Raw genomic sequence first — 20,468 nt, forward strand, 5'->3', positions numbered from 1 at the left:
CCATTGGTTACCTAACACCTAAAAACATTACAATTCTCATAAGCATTTCTTCAAATAGTTAGAGTGCAGGCAGTGCAACACCAAAAATCAAAATAAATTTATTACAAAATTAATTAACGATTTGTAAAATAGCAACAAAATAAATTTCATTACAAGAGATCCGCCACCTATGGCGACGACAACCAGTTAACTAACTATTGTATTAATAATATATTCAAAATAAAATTTATTACAAAGTTACCCAACGGTTTACCCAATAGTAACCATTAGTTAAACAACACCCAAAAACATTACAATTTTCATAAGCATTTCTTCAAACACCTAGAGTGCAGGCTGAACATTTATTCTATCTATAAATCCACGACAATCTAAACCATGACTGAAAAACTACAATCAAAAGCTTGTCCCAAATCACTTGTTTCAATTGACCAATCAAAACAAATAAATTGATGATTTCAAGACTCGCATCTTTAACTTTTTACTAAGCTGATTCAGAATTTAACTCCTCAATTAATAATACTATATTTAAAATAAAATTTATTACAAGTTGACCAACTATTCACCTACGGTTCACTAACGGGATACTAAAAATAAAAATATCGGTATACCATTAGTAAGCCATTTGTTAGCCAATACCAAAACCATTACAACCAATCATCCAAACCAACAGAAAATCAAATAAAATTAAAAATAATATTTTCTGGTTTGCCAAACACAATTCAAAGCAACCATGTTCTCAAAACTCTCAGACGTTGCAAATCAGATTGAATGATTCATCTTCTTTGCATTTCTCAATCCAAATCCATCTCTGCGGACAACCAATATTCAATCCAAACTCATATAACCTTTAGGCAACCAATATACAATCAACAAAAACCCATCCTGAAACTGAAACGGATAAAAACAGATTTGAACTGACTCCTTCTTCACTGCCGCCAATTGGTCCGGTTATAGCCGGAGTACCATCAATATCGTCTGGAGGAGCCCGCAAAACATCTCATAAATCTACAACGGCCGGAGATAACGAACGGAAGTAGCGGGAGGAGAAAGCAAAAATTGCCGGAGATGGCGAGCGGAGGAAGCAGAGATTGCCGGCGAAAGCGGAGGTAGCGAATGGTGCAGGCTCATGGTTACGATGGTAGTAGCGGTAGCGGAGAAGAAGGGACTGTGATTAATTGAAAATGAAAAAAATAAGAGAAAGTGGAGAATTAGGTTAGCTAATGGCTGTGATTTTAGGTTATAAAAGATTCTAGAGTAATGGATATTTGTGAGAAAAAGAAAGTATAAAAATCAAAAAATCAAAGAACAAAATCCATATATGAAAAGTGAAACATGACCTCGTAATGTTGAGATTATTTTGGGTAATTATCGTAAATGGTGTAATTAACTCAAAAAAAAAATAGCCAAATTGAACTTTTTATACGAAATTTTTTGAATAGTTTTGAATTTTTTGTCAATTTTTGTGGCTTTTAATATATCATTATTTATATAAAAAAAATAGCCTAATAGTCTAATTGGAAATAACAAGTTTGCCGACCAATTTGACTATTATTATAACAGAAAAATACACTTTGGCTATTATTACAAAAGGGTTAATGTCATAAACATTCACCGACTTTACACGTTTTTTCAATTTAATCACGCCTTTTAAAACTCTTCGTTTCATACACGATGTTGACTCGACATTATTCATTGGTTAAAAACGGTCTCCACCTCAGCAAATTATCAATGAATGAGTGTCAACTCAAGTTGTTGTATCTTTATGACAAGTTTTAAAAGGCGTGATTAAATTGAGAAAACGTGAAAATTGGTGAATTTTTATGATACTATCCCTTATAAAAATTAAAAGATTTGAATTAAATTGCAACAAGTCGCAAAAGTTTAGATTTTTTCACCATTAGGCCAAAGAAAATAAAAAATATTTTATTAAATTTGCTCTGCGAAACACATAGATTAATCTTAGAGACAGATGCTTCATATAGATGTTGGGACAGAGTCCTTAAAATAAAATAAAAAAACCTGAATCTATATGTAAGTATTAGTTTGCAACCTTTAAGTTCATAATTAAATTATTCAATTCATGAAAAAAAAGTATTAGCGGCAAAAACCGATATGAAAGCTTTCTTTCTCTTTTTAGCACTAAAACGTTTATTTTTAAAAAGGGCAATATCATAAAAATTCACCAATTCTACACGTTTTCTCCATTTTAATCATATACTAATTAGATTATAAATCACAACGCATCATTTTTATGGTTTTAATCATTGAAAACCCTAAATCATATGCAATTCTATGCAACAATCGCACAACAACGAAACCAGAATCTAAAAGGAGAGAAACCATCACCCAAATATGACGAATGAGATGCTACTGGATGTGTTGAACCAAAGTATGAAGATCTGGACCAAATTCAATTGATTCACCAAATCACCAACGAAGAAAATGTTAGTACAAATCGCTTAGATCTTGCGAAAAAATATAAAATCACGTTCTAATCGATTGGGATCACATAGACATAATATGATGAAATTATAAATTTTCAGAGTATAAGATCGTTAAGGTTTGGAGTCCAAAGAAGGCGAAGTGGCTCGAGTAAATGCTCAATTTATAGACTCCGCAAAACTGACAGCGTGGGTTCGCGCCCGCAAACTACAGTTCGCACCTGATAACACAACAAAAACAGGATCCGACCGACAAGAGTTTGGTAAATCCTCTCACGAACAACATATCTGAAGCGGGGCCCGATCCAACGGTGAAATCGAGAGATATGAGTGTTTTACTAAAGTATGACAGATTTTGAAAGTCACATGAACACATCTACCATAAAAATCCGGAAACGAATTAAATCAACATCAAAACCCCACACGACACATGTGATACGTATAAGATGCAAAATAAGACTCAATCAAGGTGTCACAATGCTAAAACCAATCTGGACCACTCTGGAATAAGTCGAGAACATACAAAAAAAGAATATGGACGATTACATTCACTAAGGAACTTCCAGCTCCTCACTTCAACACGCTACTTTTGAAGTTGGGATTTCATGACATGCATCACTCTCCAACTTTAGGGGGGGGGGGGGGGGGGGGGGCTGCATAATTATTATGCTTCTTTGCTATAGTATTATGGACTTCACCTCAGCTTTATCTCTCTCATGGTTAGCTGGATATTCTATTTTCATTTCTCTGCCAATTCTGTTATTAAGGATCCTGCTCACATCATCACATTCCCTCGACTGCCCTTTTATTCTTTTTGTCATTATTTTCTTTGTAACTTTTTTATTTTTAGCAAGCGTAGCAATCAAGATATCTATGTATATATAGGCCCTTTTCTTACCTTTAAATGATATACTGAGTTTATAATATAATATTCAATACAGAGTTTTCACTCTCTAAATTGTTCAAATTTTTTATGTATTGGTCGGACGTTCTCTCATCATCAAACTAGAGTCCAATAAGTGACATTAACATGATATTTTCAATAAGCATGTTACTGACATGAAATTAAATTGTTTTAGTGCCATTTAATCTACCTAAATACCCCGAACAGTGTCACTTCAAAACAAATACAGAAAATTACTTTTCAATATACGAACACACAGAACGGATTTTATTAAAACATCACAACATTAAGATATTGGTACATAAAAATACCCACAAACACGTACTAAAATATTCAATACAACGATACTCGCGAGTGTGCAATCGAGCAGCAGATAACAGCTAGCGCACAGTTTATTCTAGTTATAATATGCTTAACCGATTCTTCAGAGTGGAAGCCTAAGCTTTGGCCAGATGTTCATCGAGGTCTTTGGAAAGATGGACCGCAAATTCAAGCATAGAATGAGGTTCAGGAATATTTTCATTCAGCTTCTCATATTCAATGGTCCAATGAACAGTGCAGCCCTCAGCCTTAGGTGTAGCCTTAGCAATAAATTTGAAAGCCTTGTATTCCTTCATAAGGTCTCCTTCGGTCACTGTGTAAGTAGTGGTCAAGTTCGCATCATCTAATTCTACTAATTCCTTTGCCACCTTAGGTACTCCTTCTGTTTAATCACATAAAAAGAAAAAAAAATGAAATTGTAATGTCATGGCTAAATTTTAGTGTAATTGCACCATCTGACTTTGTACGATAAAGGTTGATTAATTTGGCCCCTTCAACTTAAGAAATAAATCAAAAGATTCTAAATTCGTGATTTTTGACAAATACAATGATAATTTATGAATTTTAAGTCATTTATCCCTTTGAACATAAAAAATGACATCATATTGACGTTAGCTTAGGGTGTAAAATGGCTCGGAATTGGCAAACTAGGGATTTCTTTGTCCAATATCATAAACTTTGACTCTTTTTGGGGGCGGAATTAATTTTTGTGAAATAAAGAGATGTAGAGATACAATTTTTTTGAAGGGGCAAAATGTATAAAATACTATATTTTTTAAAGAACAAAAAAGTTGAAACGTATTTTTGTTAAAAAAATGGCGGAGACGAAGCTCCCTCAGGCTATATGCTTGGTTTCGTCCTTTAACTCTTTTGATCTTCTATCTTAAGTTGGAAGTGCAAGATAAACTTCTACTGTGACTTTATGAACAAAGGATCACTTTCACCCCGAACTTGCGTCAAAATATTAAAAAAGCCCAAATCTGAAAAATCGGATCACTTTTATCCTGAACTTGTCAAAACCAGTTCAAAAAGCCTCTTATGCTGATGTGGCAACTTAATTGGAGAATGGGTTTTTAATTAATAGTTTTATCCTAATTAATTTCAATTAAACCCTAATTAATCACAAATAAAACCTAATAAATCTCAATTAATCCCTAATTAATTTAAGGGTCCTTTTAGACTTTTTGTCAATTTTTTTTATTTTTTTTCCGTTCCGGCGAGGAGGAGGAGCCTCCTCGCCGGAGTTGTTCTTGACAGATCCTCGCCGGAGGATCTGTCAACAGGCCCTCGCCGGAGGATCTGTCAACAGGCCCTCGCCGGAGGATCTGTCAACAGGCCCTCGCCGGAGGATCTGTCAACAGGCCCTCGCCGGAGGATCTGTCAACAGGCCCTCGCCGGAGGATCTGTCAACAGACCCTCGCCTGAGGATCTGTTCTTGACAGAACAGATCCTCCGGCGAGGATTTGTTCACGAACGGATCCTCGCCGGAGGATCTATTCAAGAACAGATCCTCACCCGAGGATCTGTGATCCGCGGGTCTGGAAGAGATGAAGTTGAAGAGGAGAACCATGGACTGGAACGGAGAGGGCCGGTCCATTCCGAGGAATCGGATGGAGAGGGTGGTGCTGCTGATTATGATGATGAAGACGGCGAGGAGGAGTTATGTCCTATCAATAAATTGTGTTTATCCCATGCATCATTGGTTGTGCCATGTCATATTTATAACAAGCCAATGAGCATTTGCAATAGGAAATATTTAATTTTCATTTAAATTTTTTATTATTACTTTTTTCACATGGCCAACGCATCATTGGTTTGTTGCACGAATGACATGGCGCAACGGTTGCGTGTAATAATTTTTCCAATAAATTTAGACTAAATTATTGAAGCTCACATGGAATAAAACAAATTTTAATTATTGAAAAAAATTAAACTAAAGTTTGATTGTTAATTTAGAGAAATTTTTATCCAGACGATCTATTTAGTACTTGCACCATAAAATTCTTTGAATATAATGGCACATCAAGTAAACTAGAAATAGCAATAATAAGTATAATATTATTAAGAAAAACAGGTTATTAATATTAATTTTCGTCTTAAAATGTATATAACGATCTAATACTAAGGTTTAAAACGTTGTATATCAAATTAATTTTGAACCTTTTGCATTTTTATATTTTGTAGCCCTAATATTTTTTCGGCAGTTTTTCTCATACATGGAATACAACCATTTGAAGCATACAGTCGTCTCCGGAAATGCCACGTATGAAAAAATTAACGGAAAAAGTATTTGAGCTACAAAATGTAAAAACGAGAAAGGTTAGGATTTGATATGTATGTTTTAAACCAGATCGCTACAAACACTATACATACGTTACGATTTTATTTGCTAGTATGTCTTCTAAAAAGTCATCGACACAATTAGTGAGAAATGAACTGAGCATGAATAATGTATAACATATATTGGAACAGATAGAATTTTTTTTTTATGAATAAATGTATAGTAACTATGCAGAGGAAAATAGAAATACCATGGACGTAATTCCAGTAGACAACAGAGCCATGTTTGCCAAATTCGCCTTCATGCAATTCACAGCTTTGCAATTTTTCAGTAGCGTTAGGCATATGGTGTGGTCTGCCACCCAATAAATCATGAAATATTTGAGCAGATGCTTTTATTTCTACATCAGCTTCCATCTTACCAGAGAGAGCCATTTTTCTTCTTTTTAGATTAGAAATCTGCAATTGATGGGTGTGGAGAAAATTTGCTTTGGGCTCTAACCATATATATAGAAGCCAACTAAAGATGTACTAGTGAAAAAAAGTTAGATCAGTAAATTATTCATCTAACTTATTCTCAAGTTAATTAGAGTTTAAAAAAAATAATAGTTATAATTAGAGAATGTGTTCAGAATTTATGTTTGGTATCAAAATAACTGCCTCACTTTATTAATTGATTAACCAAGATTACAAGCTCAAGCTGTTTATATACACACAGCTTGAGTAAGAGCAGTTAACAAAGAAAACCAGCTCACACATCCCACGTGTGCCAGCTGTAACCAGCTGTGACTAATTCTGTTACAGAAGAAAAGATTCCCTACAACAGAAAACAAAAACAGAAGCTTAAGGATGGAAAACTTAGTCAGCAAGCAACTGAGCTTGAATCCTTAGATGAAGCTGAATCCATATACTTTGTCATCCCCCCGCAAGCTGGAGCATAGATATCAGATATGCTAAGCTTGGAAATTGCTGTGTGAAAAGAATGTGGGGTCAAGGCTTTGGTAAAAGGATCTGCAATCTGATTTGCAGAAGTAACAGGTAACAAATGAACAATGCCTGTTTTGATCTTCTCCCTGATTAAATGGCAATCTATTTCAATGTGCTTCGTACGCTCATGAAATACAGGGTTATGAGCCAATTGGATGGCAGACTGATTGTCACAGTAAATTGATAGGAGTATTTTACTCCTATATTTAGGGTCAATTTTAGTCGATTTTCATTATGTGTAGTATTGTTTTTATACATTATTTGGCGTTTTTACGTTTAATAGTGTTTGTTAGTATTTCAGTGGAAATTAGGTGAAAACCGACTATTTGGGGCAAAATTATGGTGGATTGCGTGTATGAATAAAAAGCGTAGCTTGCGGACGAAGGAATTGAAGTTCACGAACGAGATTGAGGAAAAAAGGATTGTTCCGTTCGAAAAAGATGAGTTCCGAACGGAAAACATGCAGAATGAGCATGAGTCCCGAACGGAAAAGCCTTGTCCCGTTCGGGACTCAAGAAGGAATCTGATATCAAAAGCTTTCGGCCAACAAGTTTTTCGAACGTGAATGGTTTGTTCCGTTCGGGAAAGAAGAAAATTAGGCATGTCACGAACGGAACCAAAGGCTTCCCGAACGGAACAAGAGTAAAACACGCATGCTTCAGGATTTGATTTGGAGTGAAATTCTTCCTCAACTCACAATTACAACTCCTATTACAAATTGATTTGCAATACAAATTAGAAGACTCCGGAACTTCTCCTACTATATAAAGACCTTGTACTAGACTCAATTTAATACGTAGAATAATTTAGATTACATTAGTTTTAGTTTCATTCTCTTAAAATAGCGTTTTAGCTTCTATTTCTCAGCAGTTTATAAGTAGTTTATTATTAGTTTCTGCAAAGAACGATTGTGAAGATTTCAAGTTTAATCTAGACGATTCTTCCGAAATTGACAACTCCGGTATTTATTGTTCTAATTATGTTTAATTCTTCATCTTCTTCTTTGTTTAATTTAAGCTTAAGCATGTGTAACTAAATCCTTTGTTCGGGGATTGATATGAACACTTAGACTAGTTTTCGAATTGGATTAGGATTTATTAAGTGAGTAAAATTGTGTTTTAATTACTAAGATTAATGCTTGAATTAATTTGATCACTTAGTTCATGATTTTGTGTTTAATTAACTAATTGAGAGATTGTTAATTAGATAGACATAGGTAATTAAAAACTTAGAGGAAAACACCGTGAGAGCGGGTTGGAATTTAGGTAGTCGTTGAGTTTGCTTCATAATTACAATTTAGTTATTTAATTCAGTTTTAATATTGTGAGAGCAAGTTAATAATTGATTAGCTAATTAGGTTGTGATTTTATTTGAATCTTTGAGGCTTGAGAGAGCGGGATTCGGTGCATTAGAATAGCTCGATTCACAATAAAATCACTAGATAAATTTTGATCCATTCTTCTACTAGTTTATTTGGAATTATCAATTCTTGAGCTTTTTACCATTATTGTTTATTCTTCAATTTATTTGTTTGATTTCAGATTTTTAGTCTAATTACTTGAGTTAAATTCACTTTAGATTATAATTAGTTCACACAAATCCATTTATTTTCCTACTAGCCAATTAAAGAATATTAGAAATTAGTTGTTTAGTTCATTGTTCCTTGTGGGATCGATACTTGGTCTTCCAAGTTATATTACTTGAGCGATATCGTACACTTGCGATTATTTGCCAACAAGTTTTTGGCGCCGTTGCCGGGGAGCAATCGCAATTAAATTAATTAAAAGTATCTTATTCTTAGATTGAGTTAGTTTTATTTAATTTTAGTTATTTTTATACTTTGTGATTCTTGGATTTTACGTTGGTTTTCTTGTTTTTGTTTGCGCAGGAGTTTTGGTTAGTGTATGCCTAATACACGACGTGCCAGAAAACCGCTAGAACCGTTTCAGTCAGACTTAACATCCTTCGAAAGAAGTATCCGAAAAACAGCGCGGAAATCCAAAACAATGGAGGACGACCGTAACCCTCCGTTGAATCACGAGGGGATTGTTCCACCACCACTACATGATGGCCTAGCTCTTAATAGGCCAAACGAGAGGGTCGCCCCTCTTCCCGCAAGACGTACCTTGGGTGAATTCTTCTTACCCAACGTAGACAACGCCAACTATGGATGCTTTGCACCTCCTATACTCGCTAACAATTTTGAAATCAAGCCGGGAACGATTCAACTACTTGAGAGTCGTTGTCAATTTTATGGGTTGGAACGCGAGGATCCAAACGCCCATCTTTCAAAATTCACGGAGGTATGCAACACATTCAAAATCCATAATGTGACGGAGGATCAAATCAAGCTTCGTCTTTTTCCTTTCTCTTTGAGGGACAAGGCGAGGAATTGGATTCAATCACTTCCAAGCACCTCAATCACAACACGGAAGCAATTGGCACAAGCTTTTCTCAATAAGTATTTCTCTATGGGTAAGACCGCGAGGATGACCAAGGAAATTATAGATTTTCTCCAATTACATGGTGAATCTCTATACCAAGCTTGGGAACGTTTCAAAGAGCTTCAAAGAAATTGTCCGCATCATCATCTAGGAAGGGAGCATCTTGTCTCTATTTTCTACAATGGTACCAATGAGGCTACACGGGCAACAATTGATGCGGCATCGGGAGGATCACTTATGAAGAAAACTTATGATGAGGCCAATAACTTGCTAGAGGAACTCGCTACAAATAGTTGTTCTTGGTCAACCGAGCGGTTGAGGCAACCACCTCAAAAGGGTATCATGACCCTCGAGCAAACCCAAGAATTTGAAGCAATGAAAGCGAAGAATGCGACACTTCTAGCACAACTCGAGATGTACAAACAACAAGCAAATCAAAGGAATGCTCAACTTGCGGTAGTTCAAATGGGTTGCGAGACTTGTGATGGGCACGATCATTCGGGAATGGATTGCCCCGTCCTACATCAAAACTCAAATGAGCAAGTCAACTATGTCAATGGGCAAAGGCAAGGCAATGACCCATATTCCAACACCTATAATCCGGGGTGGAGGAATCATCCTAATTTTTCGTGGAGGGAAAATGCGGGTCAAGCCAATGCCAACCCAAATATGGGAGGAGCAAATTTTCAAGGAGGAAACCGTGGTCCACAAAACCAAGGCAACTTCAACAACTACCGACCACAACCCCCACCCGGTTTTCAAAATCGGAATACGGATGAGGGGAGCAAGATTGACAAGCTTATTGAGGAAGTTAGAACCGGTTTTAAGAACCAAGCTTCCGTCAATCACCATCTCGAGACTCAAATTTCTCAACTTGCCATCTCGCTTCAAAATAGAGCTCAAGGGGGTTTACCGTCTACAACGGAGTCAAATCCAAGGGAGCAAGTAAAGGCCATTGAACTCCGAAGCGGGAAAGAACTTGATGATCCACATGCAAGTAAAGAGAAAGCGATCGATCTAACAACGGGAACAAATGAGGAGGAAGTAACCGAACTTCCATATGTAAAACCGCCACCTCCTCCTCCATTTGTGCCAAAGGTCCCCTTCCCGGGACGATTGAAGAAGACGCCGGATAACCAAAAATTCCATAAATTTCTGGAAATTTTCAAGAAACTCCAAATCAATATAAGCTTTGCGGATGCTTTGCGTGAGATGCCTCAATACGCGAAGTTCCTCAAAGAAATCATAACGAAGAAAAGGAGTTGGGACGACAAAGGCACAATTTCCCTAACGGAAAATTGTAGCTCACTTATCCTTAGTGACTTGCCCACCAAGCTTAAGGACCCAGGGAGTTTTACAATTCCATGCAAAATAGGCGATTTAAATTCAATTAATTGTCTATGTGATTTAGGGGCAAGTATCAATCTAATGCCTTTGTTTCTTTTCAGGGATATTTTTGGTGATCAAACTTTGAAGCAAACATCAATGATGCTTCAATTGGCGGACCACTCCCTAAAAAAGCCATACGGAGTGGTAGAAGATGTTCTAGTCAAAGTAGACAAATTCATCTTTCCGGTGGATTTTGTCGTACTTGACTATGCGGCGGATAAAACATGCCCTATGATTCTTGGGCGTCCTTTCATGAACACGGGGAGGGCATTGATAGATGTGCACGCCGGACGACTCACTTTGCGTATCGATGATGACAAAGTGGAGTTTGATATGAAAAGGATTATGCGCAACACTTTTGAGGAGGTGGAATGCATGAAATTGGATATGGTTGATGGAATTGTGGAAGAACTTTTCCCGGTTTCAAAAGTCATATTCCATTCCGAGGAGACACAAGCAACTTCCGAGGAAGAATATTCCAAAGAAGATGAGCCGAAAGCCGAAAATTTGATTAGAAGAGAGAGCGTGACACCACCTTCTTCTATCTCTCCACCAAAGGTTGAGCTTAAAACGTTACCATCTCACTTACGGTATGCGTTTTTAGGCGACAACATGACTCTTCCCATCATCATCTCGAACAACTTGTCGGAAACACAAGAAGCGAGAGTTGTCAAAGTGGTGAAGCAACATATATTGGCGATCGGTTGGCAAATTTCGGACATCCGAGGAATTAGTCCCTCGGTGGTCATGCACAAGATCCACCTAGAAAACGAGTCAAGAGCATCGGCTCAAAGACAACGGCGTTTGAATCCAAATATGAAGGAGGTCGTGCACAAGGAGATAGTAAAACTTCTCGACGCCGGAATTATATACCCCATATCCGATAGTGCGTGGGTTAGTCCCATCCAATGTGTTCCAAAGAAAGGGGGGATGACGGTGATTGAGAACGAGAAGGGTGAGCAAATTTCCACTAGGACGGTAACGGGATGGCGTGTTTGTATTGACTACCGCAAGTTGAATACGGAGACGAGGAAGGACCATTTTCCGTTACCATTTATCGATCAAATGTTGGAGCGGGTAGCGGGCCACGCTTATTATTGTTTTCTCGATGGATATTCCGGGTACAATCAAATTCTTATCTTCCCGGATGACCAAGAGAAAACAACTTTCACATGTCCTTATGGAACGTTTGCTTATCGGAGGATGCCGTTTGGTCTTTGTAATGCACCGGCAACATTTCAACGATGTATGACTTCCATCTTCGCCGATATGATTGAAGATATTATGGAAGTCTTCATGGATGATTTTTCGGTATTCGGGGACTCTTTTGAGATATGCTTAAATAATCTTGAACGAGTGTTGGCCCGGTGTGAGGAGACCAATCTAGTCTTGAATTGGGAGAAGTGCCATTTCATGGTAGAGGAAGGAATTGTCTTGGGACATAAAATCTCCAAGGACGGCATTGAAGTAGATAGAGCAAAAACGGAAATCATCGAGAAATTACCACCACCAACTACCGTAAAGGGAGTTCGTGCCTTCTTAGGGCACGCCGGGTTTTATCGACGATTCATCAAAAATTTCTCTTCCATTGCTCGTCCTTTAACTAATTTACTTGTTAAAGATATTCCTTATGAATTTACTAATGATTGCCTTGATGCTTTTGCTAGGTTGAAAGAAGCCCTCATCTCGGCCCCAATTATTTCATCACCCGATTGGACTCTTCCTTTCGAACTCATGTGTGATGCAAGTGATATAGCACTCGGGTGCGTATTGGGGCAACGGAGGGAGAAAAAGCTTCACGTGATATACTATGCGAGCCGAACATTGGCGGGTGCTCAACTAAATTACACCACCACCGAAAAAGAGATGCTTGCGGTGGTGTTCGCATTGGATAAATTTCGGTCGTACTTACTTTGCTCTAAGGTTATCATCTATACGGACCATGCGGCCCTTCGATACCTTTTTGCAAAGCAAGATGCTAAACCGAGACTAATCCGATGGGTGCTCCTTATGCAAGAGTTTGACATCGAAATTCGCGACAAGAAAGGAACGGAGAACGTCGTCGCCGATCACTTGTCAAGGTTAGAGATTCCGGAACCAATTATAAGTGGCGTAGAGATTAATGAAACGTTTCCGGATGAGATGTTGATGGTACTTTCGGAAGTGGAAACGCCGTGGTATGCGGATATCGCAAACTATCTATCTTCCGAAATAATGCCACCGGATTTGACTTACCACCAAAGGAAGAAGTTCTTGAGCGATGCTAAACGGTTTCTATGGGAGGAACCGTACCTCTTCAAGGTGTGTGGAGATGGGATTTTGAGGAGATGTGTACCACTACAAGAGATGATGCCTATACTTAGTCAATGCCATTCTTCGGACTATGCGGGCCATTATGGTACATCAAGGACCGCGGCTCGTGTGCTAGAGTGCGGATTCTTTTGGCCTACGCTATTTCGTGATGCGAAAGACTTTGTTAGTCATTGCGATCGATGCCAAAGAGTGGGGAACATATCGAAGAGAGATGAAATGCCGCTTACCAACATTCAAGAGGTGGAACTTTTTGATGTGTGGGGAATAGACTTCATGGGTCCTTTTCCTATGTCGTTTGGAAAGCAATACATATTGGTGTGCGTAGATTACGTTTCAAAATGGGTAGAGGCGGAAGCATTACCCACTAACGATGCCAAAGTAGTGTTGGATTTTCTCAAACGTTTGATGAATCGATACGGGACTCCTAGAGCAATAATAAGCGACGGTGGATCTCACTTTTGCAATAGGCAATTCGATGCCTTGATGCGGAAATATAAAGTCTATCATCGGGTCGCTACTCCGTACCATCCTCAAACAAGCGGGCAAGTTGAAGTTTCTAACCGTGAGCTAAAGAGAATTCTAGAGAAAACGGTTAATAACACAAGGAAAGATTGGTCACTGAAACTAGATGATGCATTATGGGCATATCGTACGGCTTTTAAAACGCCCCTCGGAATGTCTCCATATCGTATTGTTTTTGGGAAAGCATGCCATCTTCCGGTGGAACTTGAACATAGAGCGTATTGGGCCATTAAAAAGCTCAATTTTGACCTTAAAGCGGCGGGGGAGAAACGTATGCTTCAACTCAATGAGTTGGACGAATTTCGGTTAAATGCCTATGAAAACGCCAAGCTTTACAAAGAGAAGACGAAACGATGGCATGACGCTCATATCGTGCCTAAAACGTTTGTGGAGGGCTCTTTTGTCTTGCTCTACAACTCGCGCCTCAAATTATTTCCCGGGAAATTAAAATCCCGTTGGAGCGGTCCTTTCAAGATTCGAACGGTGGCAAGTCATGGAGCTTTGGAATTGGAGAATTCTAGTGGTGAAATCTTCAAAGTAAATGGACAACGGTGCAAGCCGTATCTTGGACCTTTGACGGATCAAGTAGTGGACCAAATCACGTTCACCACTCCTACATAAATTCCGGGCCACGGTCTAGCTTTTGACCAAAAATAAAGCGCACTCGAGAGGCAATCTCGAGAGGTTACGTGTTTTGTTTTATTTATTTTATTTTCCTTTTATGCGTATTTAATTTTTAATTTGTTTATTTATTTCCGTTTAATTCCGGGGTGTGTTTTTGTGTGTTTTTGCAGGTATATACAAGATTTCAGGAGGTTTCCGTTCGTGAAATACCTTTCCCGTTCGAAAAAAGGCAAATTTTGCCTTTGTCCCGTTCGGGAAAGGCTATTTCCGTTCGGGACAAAGCCCTCAGCCCTCAATTTTTTCGAACGGAAAAGGGTCATTCCGTTCGGGACTAGGCAAAATTTGCCTTTGTCCCGTACGGGACACACCCTTCCCGTTCGAGAAAGAGCTCTCGGCTTCTCACTTTTCCGAACGGGAAGGGTAGTTCCGTTCGGAACTAGGCAAAATTTGCCTTTGTCCCGTTCGGGACACCATAGTTCCGTTCGGGAACAAGGAAAATTTTGCCTAAGTTTCGAACGGGACAAGAATTAAGCCTAATCCCGTTCGGGATTAAATTATTCCCGTTCGGGAAACATCAAAAATTTTGAAAAATTTGAATTTTGAATTTTGAATTAAAGTGGAGTGGATTTCTTGGGACTTGTGTTTCTTTTGAGATTTGTGTTTCTTTTGAAACTTGTGTTTCTTTGAGATTTGTGCTTTGTAAAAATTTGAATTTTTCACTTGGATTGATGATTTGGCAAATCCGAACCATTCATTAGTGTTTCAATTTCACTTGGATTGATTACATGGCTTCGATCTAAACCGTTAAATCAATTCCAAGTTATTAAATGGAGAGTTTGAAATTAGTGGAGGGAAATCTTGAGATTTGATTTATTTTTCCTATAAATACCTTGCATTTTTCTACTTTTTATTTCACACATACTCTTCTTCTAATATTCTTCTCTTCTTATTCTCCAAATTTATTAGAAATACTCTCATTCCGCAATCATGGTGCGAAGCAAGAATGCCGAAAATCAACCAATCCGTCGTTCAAGCACGAGAAATCAAGAAGCGGCGAATCCACCCTTACCGGCCGTGGGAAGGGTACGTACTAAATCAACCGCTCCATCCTCATCTCGGGTGAACACCTCGGCGATATTGACTACTCGCTATAACGCACCTTTCCAAATCCATACGGAGGAGGAAGGTGATTTATATTTGAGTATCAAAGAAAGGGAAATGGTAATTCCATTCCAAATCGATTTTGATGATATGGAGAACCTTGGCATCAAGGATGAGGTGGAGCGTTATTTGGATATTTTGGGGTTATCGGCATTGGCAAAGGTTAGTCATCACTCTTACGATGAACTTACTCGTGAATTCTTCTCTACTCTCAAACCGGTTAGCGGTTCTCCTTCATCTATTTCTTTCCGCATCAACAACACTAGCCACACACTTAGTGTTGAAGATTTGGTGGAAATGTTTGGGATGAGGGGAACGGGGTTGATAGATTGGGATCAAAACTTTGATCAAGTGGAGATATGGAGGGAATTGACGGATCGTGATGATTATCGGACAAGGGGGTCCAAGATTAATGAAATCAAAGACATCGCTATTGTGGTTTTTGTGAAGTGGTTTGGGCACTCGTTTGGCGGGCGTGGTGAATATACGAAGGTGGCCAAGAGTGATCTTCTAGCTTTGAATGCTATTTTGCATCCGGAGATAGAAGCATACCAAGTCAACACGGCGTATCGTCTATTGAAGCGATTGAGGGAAGTTCCATCCGAATTATCCAAGATTGGCTATGGTTTCATTATTCGTGCTTTGGCGGAAAAATACAATTGTATGCCTACGGCGTCTACTTTGGCGACTTTTGAGACCATTCTAGCACGGTCTCTTAATACGAACCATTTGGATGTTGCCGGGTTTGTAAAGAAGGGAAGAGTTATTCCCTATAATAGAAGGGTACGATTGGTGGCACGAACACGGCGAGAAGAGGTAGCACGGGAAGTAGAAGGTGGAGAAGAAAGAAGAGCGGAGGAGGCACCCGCGGGAACTTCTCAAGCCGGAGAAGCGGCTCATGTTTCCGGGTTTGACCAACGGTTTTCTGAGTTGGTTGAGCAAAACCGGATCGGATGGGAGCAAAACCGGGTTGGTTGGGAAACTAACCAAAAATTACTTGAAGATATCCGACGTGAACAACATGTTGGTCTTGCACAACTACAATGGAGGCAAGATCGAATGCGAGCACGCCTTAATCGGCAAGAGGATTTTCTTCGGGGTTACTTTAATGCCGCCGGCGGAGAGCGTTATCCATCACCGGAACCATCACCGGATCCACCGGCCTTTGACTAGAGCGAGATTTGTTTTTCTAAACCCAAACTCTTTCCAATTTTTTCTATTTTTATTTCTTATTTCTTAGCTTTGGGGACATAGCTAGAAATAGTGTGAGGAGGGGGGAAGAAAAATTTTAATTTTCGTTTGGGTTATTTTTCGGTGATTTATCTTTATTTTCAGTTTTAGTTTATTTTTATTAAGTGTTATTTTCTTTTTAGTAGATTGTATTAGGTGTTAAATTAGTTTATTTCAAGGTCTTGTATCGTTTTAAATCGTTGTCTTTTAAATATGAAAGTGTTAGTTGATTTGGTGTGTATCTTAATTAATTTGTCAATCTTAGATTTCCCCGAATCAATGAATGTATGAACGCGTTTTCTTAATTCAACAATTGATAAGCGATGCTTGCTTAATGACTTAATAATTCGTTGACATAATCCGATGAAATAAGGGTGAATTCAAAATTTAGACTTGTTCAAATCGTTGAAACATAATTGAATAACTTGATGCGGATTCATGACATGTTGATTGTTATTTTTTATAGTCGTTTTAAACTTTTGGCATGAGTAGCATAATTTAAGTAGGAATTGAGTTTATGGCATAACACTACACACTTTTGAGAGTTTTGAGCTTAATTTCCTTGTTGTGAGTGTTGATTTCATGTTTTATTCCTAGAACTTGCTCGGTGTCCGTTTAAAGTTACACGATTGAGTTTTCAACAATTAGATGATTATGGCAATTAGGTATAACCTTTCTTTTAGACCACTTAAATAGACTACCCTTTATCCCCTAGATTACACCAATTTGAGCCTTAAACCTTTTTATTGTTTTTACCGTATCTTACCCTTTACCGTTCTATGCTTTACCTCTTTTGATTACCTTATCGACTTGATATATTATTTGTTATGACTATGATGAATATAGGTGATTAATAACTCAAGATTAGTGAAAAGAGAAAGTGAACTACATTGTGCTTAAAAGATAAAGTTACGCCTTGAAAAAGATTAAAAAAAAAAAAAGAAAGATAAAAATTTGCAAGCAAAAAAGCTTCAAAAAGAGAAAAATTCTGAGATTGCAAAAAGCAATGAGTAGAGCGTAAAATCGAAAAGAAAAGAAAGTTATAAGTTCACATAAACGCAAAAAACCGGAGTTAGATCAACCTAGAAGTTAATAGTAGTAATAAATAGTATATTAAGTTGATAATTAGCCTTTGTTTAACCTTTTTACCTACCCTTTACCTTAGCCACATTACAACCCAATAAAAGACCATATGATTTTTGTTGATTACCGAATCAAGTAGCGGAGTCCGGGACTATGAGCAAGCTTATGGTGAGTATTCATGCTTTCAATTGTGAGCTTTCTTTGTTATATACCCTACTTGTTGAAATATTGATGCCATTAGCTTAGTTTTTACTAAATTGTGCTATGATTTGCCTAAGTGAGAAATTGATTATTTTCCATGTCCCGCAAGTGATAGTGAAGCTTGAAGTGTGATTCAATTTGACCTTGTACTAATGAGTTAGTAACCGTTGTTATATTGAATTATGTCATAAAATTATTATTGTTATTTGATTGCATCATTATTTAGTTGTCGGTTTTAGAAGGTTGTTTTTCATATTATTCATAGGGTCAGGGATTTCTTTGATTGATTTATTGTTGAGTTATATGCTAATGATTTCTAACATATTTTGTAGAGTAAGATTTATTTCTTGCTTGAGGACAAGCAAAGGTTAAGTGTGAGGAGGTTTGATAGGAGTATTTTACTCCTATATTTAGGGTCAATTTTAGTCGATTTTCATTATGTGTAGTATTGTTTTTATACATTATTTGGCGTTTTTACGTTTAATAGTGTTTGTTAGTATTTCAGTGGAAATTAGGTGAAAACCGACTATTTGGGGCAAAATTATGGTGGATTGCGTGTACGAATAAAAAGCGTAGCTTGCGGACGAAGGAATTGAAGTTCACGAACGAGATTGAGGAAAAAAGGATTGTTCCGTTCGAAAAAGATGAGTTCCGAACGGAAAACATGCAGAATGAGCATGAGTCCCGAACGGAAAAGCCTTGTCCCGTTCGGGACTCAAGAAGGAATCTGATATCAAAAGCTTTCGGCCAACAAGTTTTTCGAACGTGAATGGTTTGTTCCGTTCGGGAAAGAAGAAAATTAGGCATGTCACGAACGGAACCAAAGGCTTCCCGAACGGAACAAGAGTAAAACACGCATGCTTCAGGATTTGATTTGGAGTGAAATTCTTCCTCAACTCACAATTACAACTCCTATTACAAATTGATTTGCAATACAAATTAGAAGACTCCGGAACTTCTCCTACTATATAAAGACCTTGTACTAGACTCAATTTAATACGTAGAATAATTTAGATTACATTAGTTTTAGTTTCATTCTCTTAAAATAGCGTTTTAGCTTCTATTTCTCAGCAGTTTATAAGTAGTTTATTATTAGTTTCTGCAAAGAACGATTGTGAAGATTTCAAGTTTAATCTAGACGATTCTTCCGAAATTGACAACTCCGGTATTTATTGTTCTAATTATGTTTAATTCTTCATCTTCTTCTTTGTTTAATTTAAGCTTAAGCATGTGTAACTAAATCCTTTGTTCGGGGATTGATATGAACACTTAGACTAGTTTTCGAATTGGATTAGGATTTATTAAGTGAGTAAAATTGTGTTTTAATTACTAAGATTAATGCTTGAATTAATTTGATCACTTAGTTCATGATTTTGTGTTTAATTAACTAATTGAGAGATTGTTAATTAGATAGACATAGGTAATTAAAAACTTAGAGGAAAACACCGTGAGAGCGGGTTGGAATTTAGGTAGTCGTTGAGTTTGCTTCATAATTACAATTTAGTTATTTAATTCAGTTTTAATATTGTGAGAGCAAGTTAATAATTGATTAGCTAATTAGGTTGTGATTTTATTTGAATCTTTGAGGCTTGAGAGAGCGGGATTCGGTGCATTAGAATAGCTCGATTCACAATAAAATCACTAGATAAATTTTGATCCATTCTTCTACTAGTTTATTTGGAATTATCAATTCTTGAGCTTTTTACCATTATTGTTTAAACTTCGATTTATTTGTTTAAATTCAGATTTTTAGTCTAATTACTTGAGTTAATTCACTTTAGATTATAATTAGTTCACACAAATCCATTTATTTTCCTACTAGCCAATTAAAGAATATTAGAAATTAGTTGTTTAGTTCATTGTTCCTTGTGGGATCGATACTTGGTCTTCCAAGTTATATTACTTGAGCGATATCGTACACTTGCGATTATTTGCCAACATAAATCAAGGCAGGCTTGGGATGAGATTGGTGAAGATCAACAAGCAGATATAAAAGCCATTGTAGTTCACATGTTAAAGAAGCTAAGGCCCTGTACTCAGCTTCAGAACTAGATCTTGAGATAGTTGTCTGCTTCTTGGATTTCCAAGAGATTAGTGAATTCCCTAAGAAAACACAATAACCAGTGACTGATTTCCTGGTGTCCACACAGGAAGCCCAATCTGAATCAGAAAAACTTCTGAGTTGAATGGTGGAATTTGATGGGAAGAAAAGGCCACAACCTGGTGATCCTTTAATATATCTCAAGATTCTGTGGACTGCAGTAAGATGAACAGTGGTGGGAGAATCCAGATACTGAGATAATTGCTGAACAGCAAAAGAAATATCAGGTCTTGTAGTGCACAGGTACAAGAGTTTGCCAATCAATTGCCTGTAGACAGTGTTGTCTGAGAGGGGAGTACTATCAGTAGCAGTAAGCTTATGAGAAGCAATGATTGGTGTTGGTACTGGTTTAGCATCCAGAAAACCAGAACTGGCAAGTAGATCAAGGGCATACTTCCTTTGGCAAATGTTAATACCAGTAGAAGATCTAGCAACTTCAATACCAAGAAAATATTTGAGAATGCCTA

The 20,468-nt window shown here is 37.5% G+C and overlaps 2 protein-coding genes and 1 non-coding gene across 3 annotated transcripts; 1 reads left to right on the plus strand and 2 right to left on the minus strand.

Annotated features, from left to right (window-relative positions):
• Window positions 1-3,558: 3,558 nt before the first annotated feature.
• LOC126680721 (MLP-like protein 31) lies at window positions 3,559-6,429 on the minus strand. The gene is made up of 2 exons (XM_050375903.2): window positions 6,198-6,429; window positions 3,559-4,048 (listed from the first exon to the last, which is right to left on the minus strand). Exons 1-2 carry the CDS (start codon window positions 6,379-6,381, stop codon window positions 3,783-3,785), a joined length of 450 nt encoding a protein of 149 aa, XP_050231860.1. The 5' UTR covers window positions 6,382-6,429; the 3' UTR covers window positions 3,559-3,782.
• Window positions 6,430-9,419: 2,990 nt separating this feature from the next.
• LOC126685192 (small nucleolar RNA R71) lies at window positions 9,420-9,526 on the minus strand. The gene has a single exon (XR_007643305.1). It is a non-coding gene; the product is annotated as a small nucleolar RNA R71 (small nucleolar RNA).
• Window positions 9,527-11,378: 1,852 nt separating this feature from the next.
• LOC130015566 (uncharacterized) lies at window positions 11,379-14,430 on the plus strand. Its single transcript, XM_056105933.1, has 4 exons — window positions 11,379-12,597; window positions 12,784-13,394; window positions 13,839-14,124; window positions 14,396-14,430. The coding sequence occupies exons 1-4, from the start codon at window positions 11,379-11,381 to the stop codon at window positions 14,428-14,430; spliced, it is 2,151 nt and encodes a 716-aa protein (XP_055961908.1).
• Window positions 14,431-20,468: the final 6,038 nt, after the last annotated feature.

Source organism: Mercurialis annua, linkage group LG5 (genome assembly GCF_937616625.2).
Source record: "Mercurialis annua linkage group LG5, ddMerAnnu1.2, whole genome shotgun sequence".
NCBI lineage: Eukaryota > Viridiplantae > Streptophyta > Magnoliopsida > Malpighiales > Euphorbiaceae > Mercurialis > Mercurialis annua.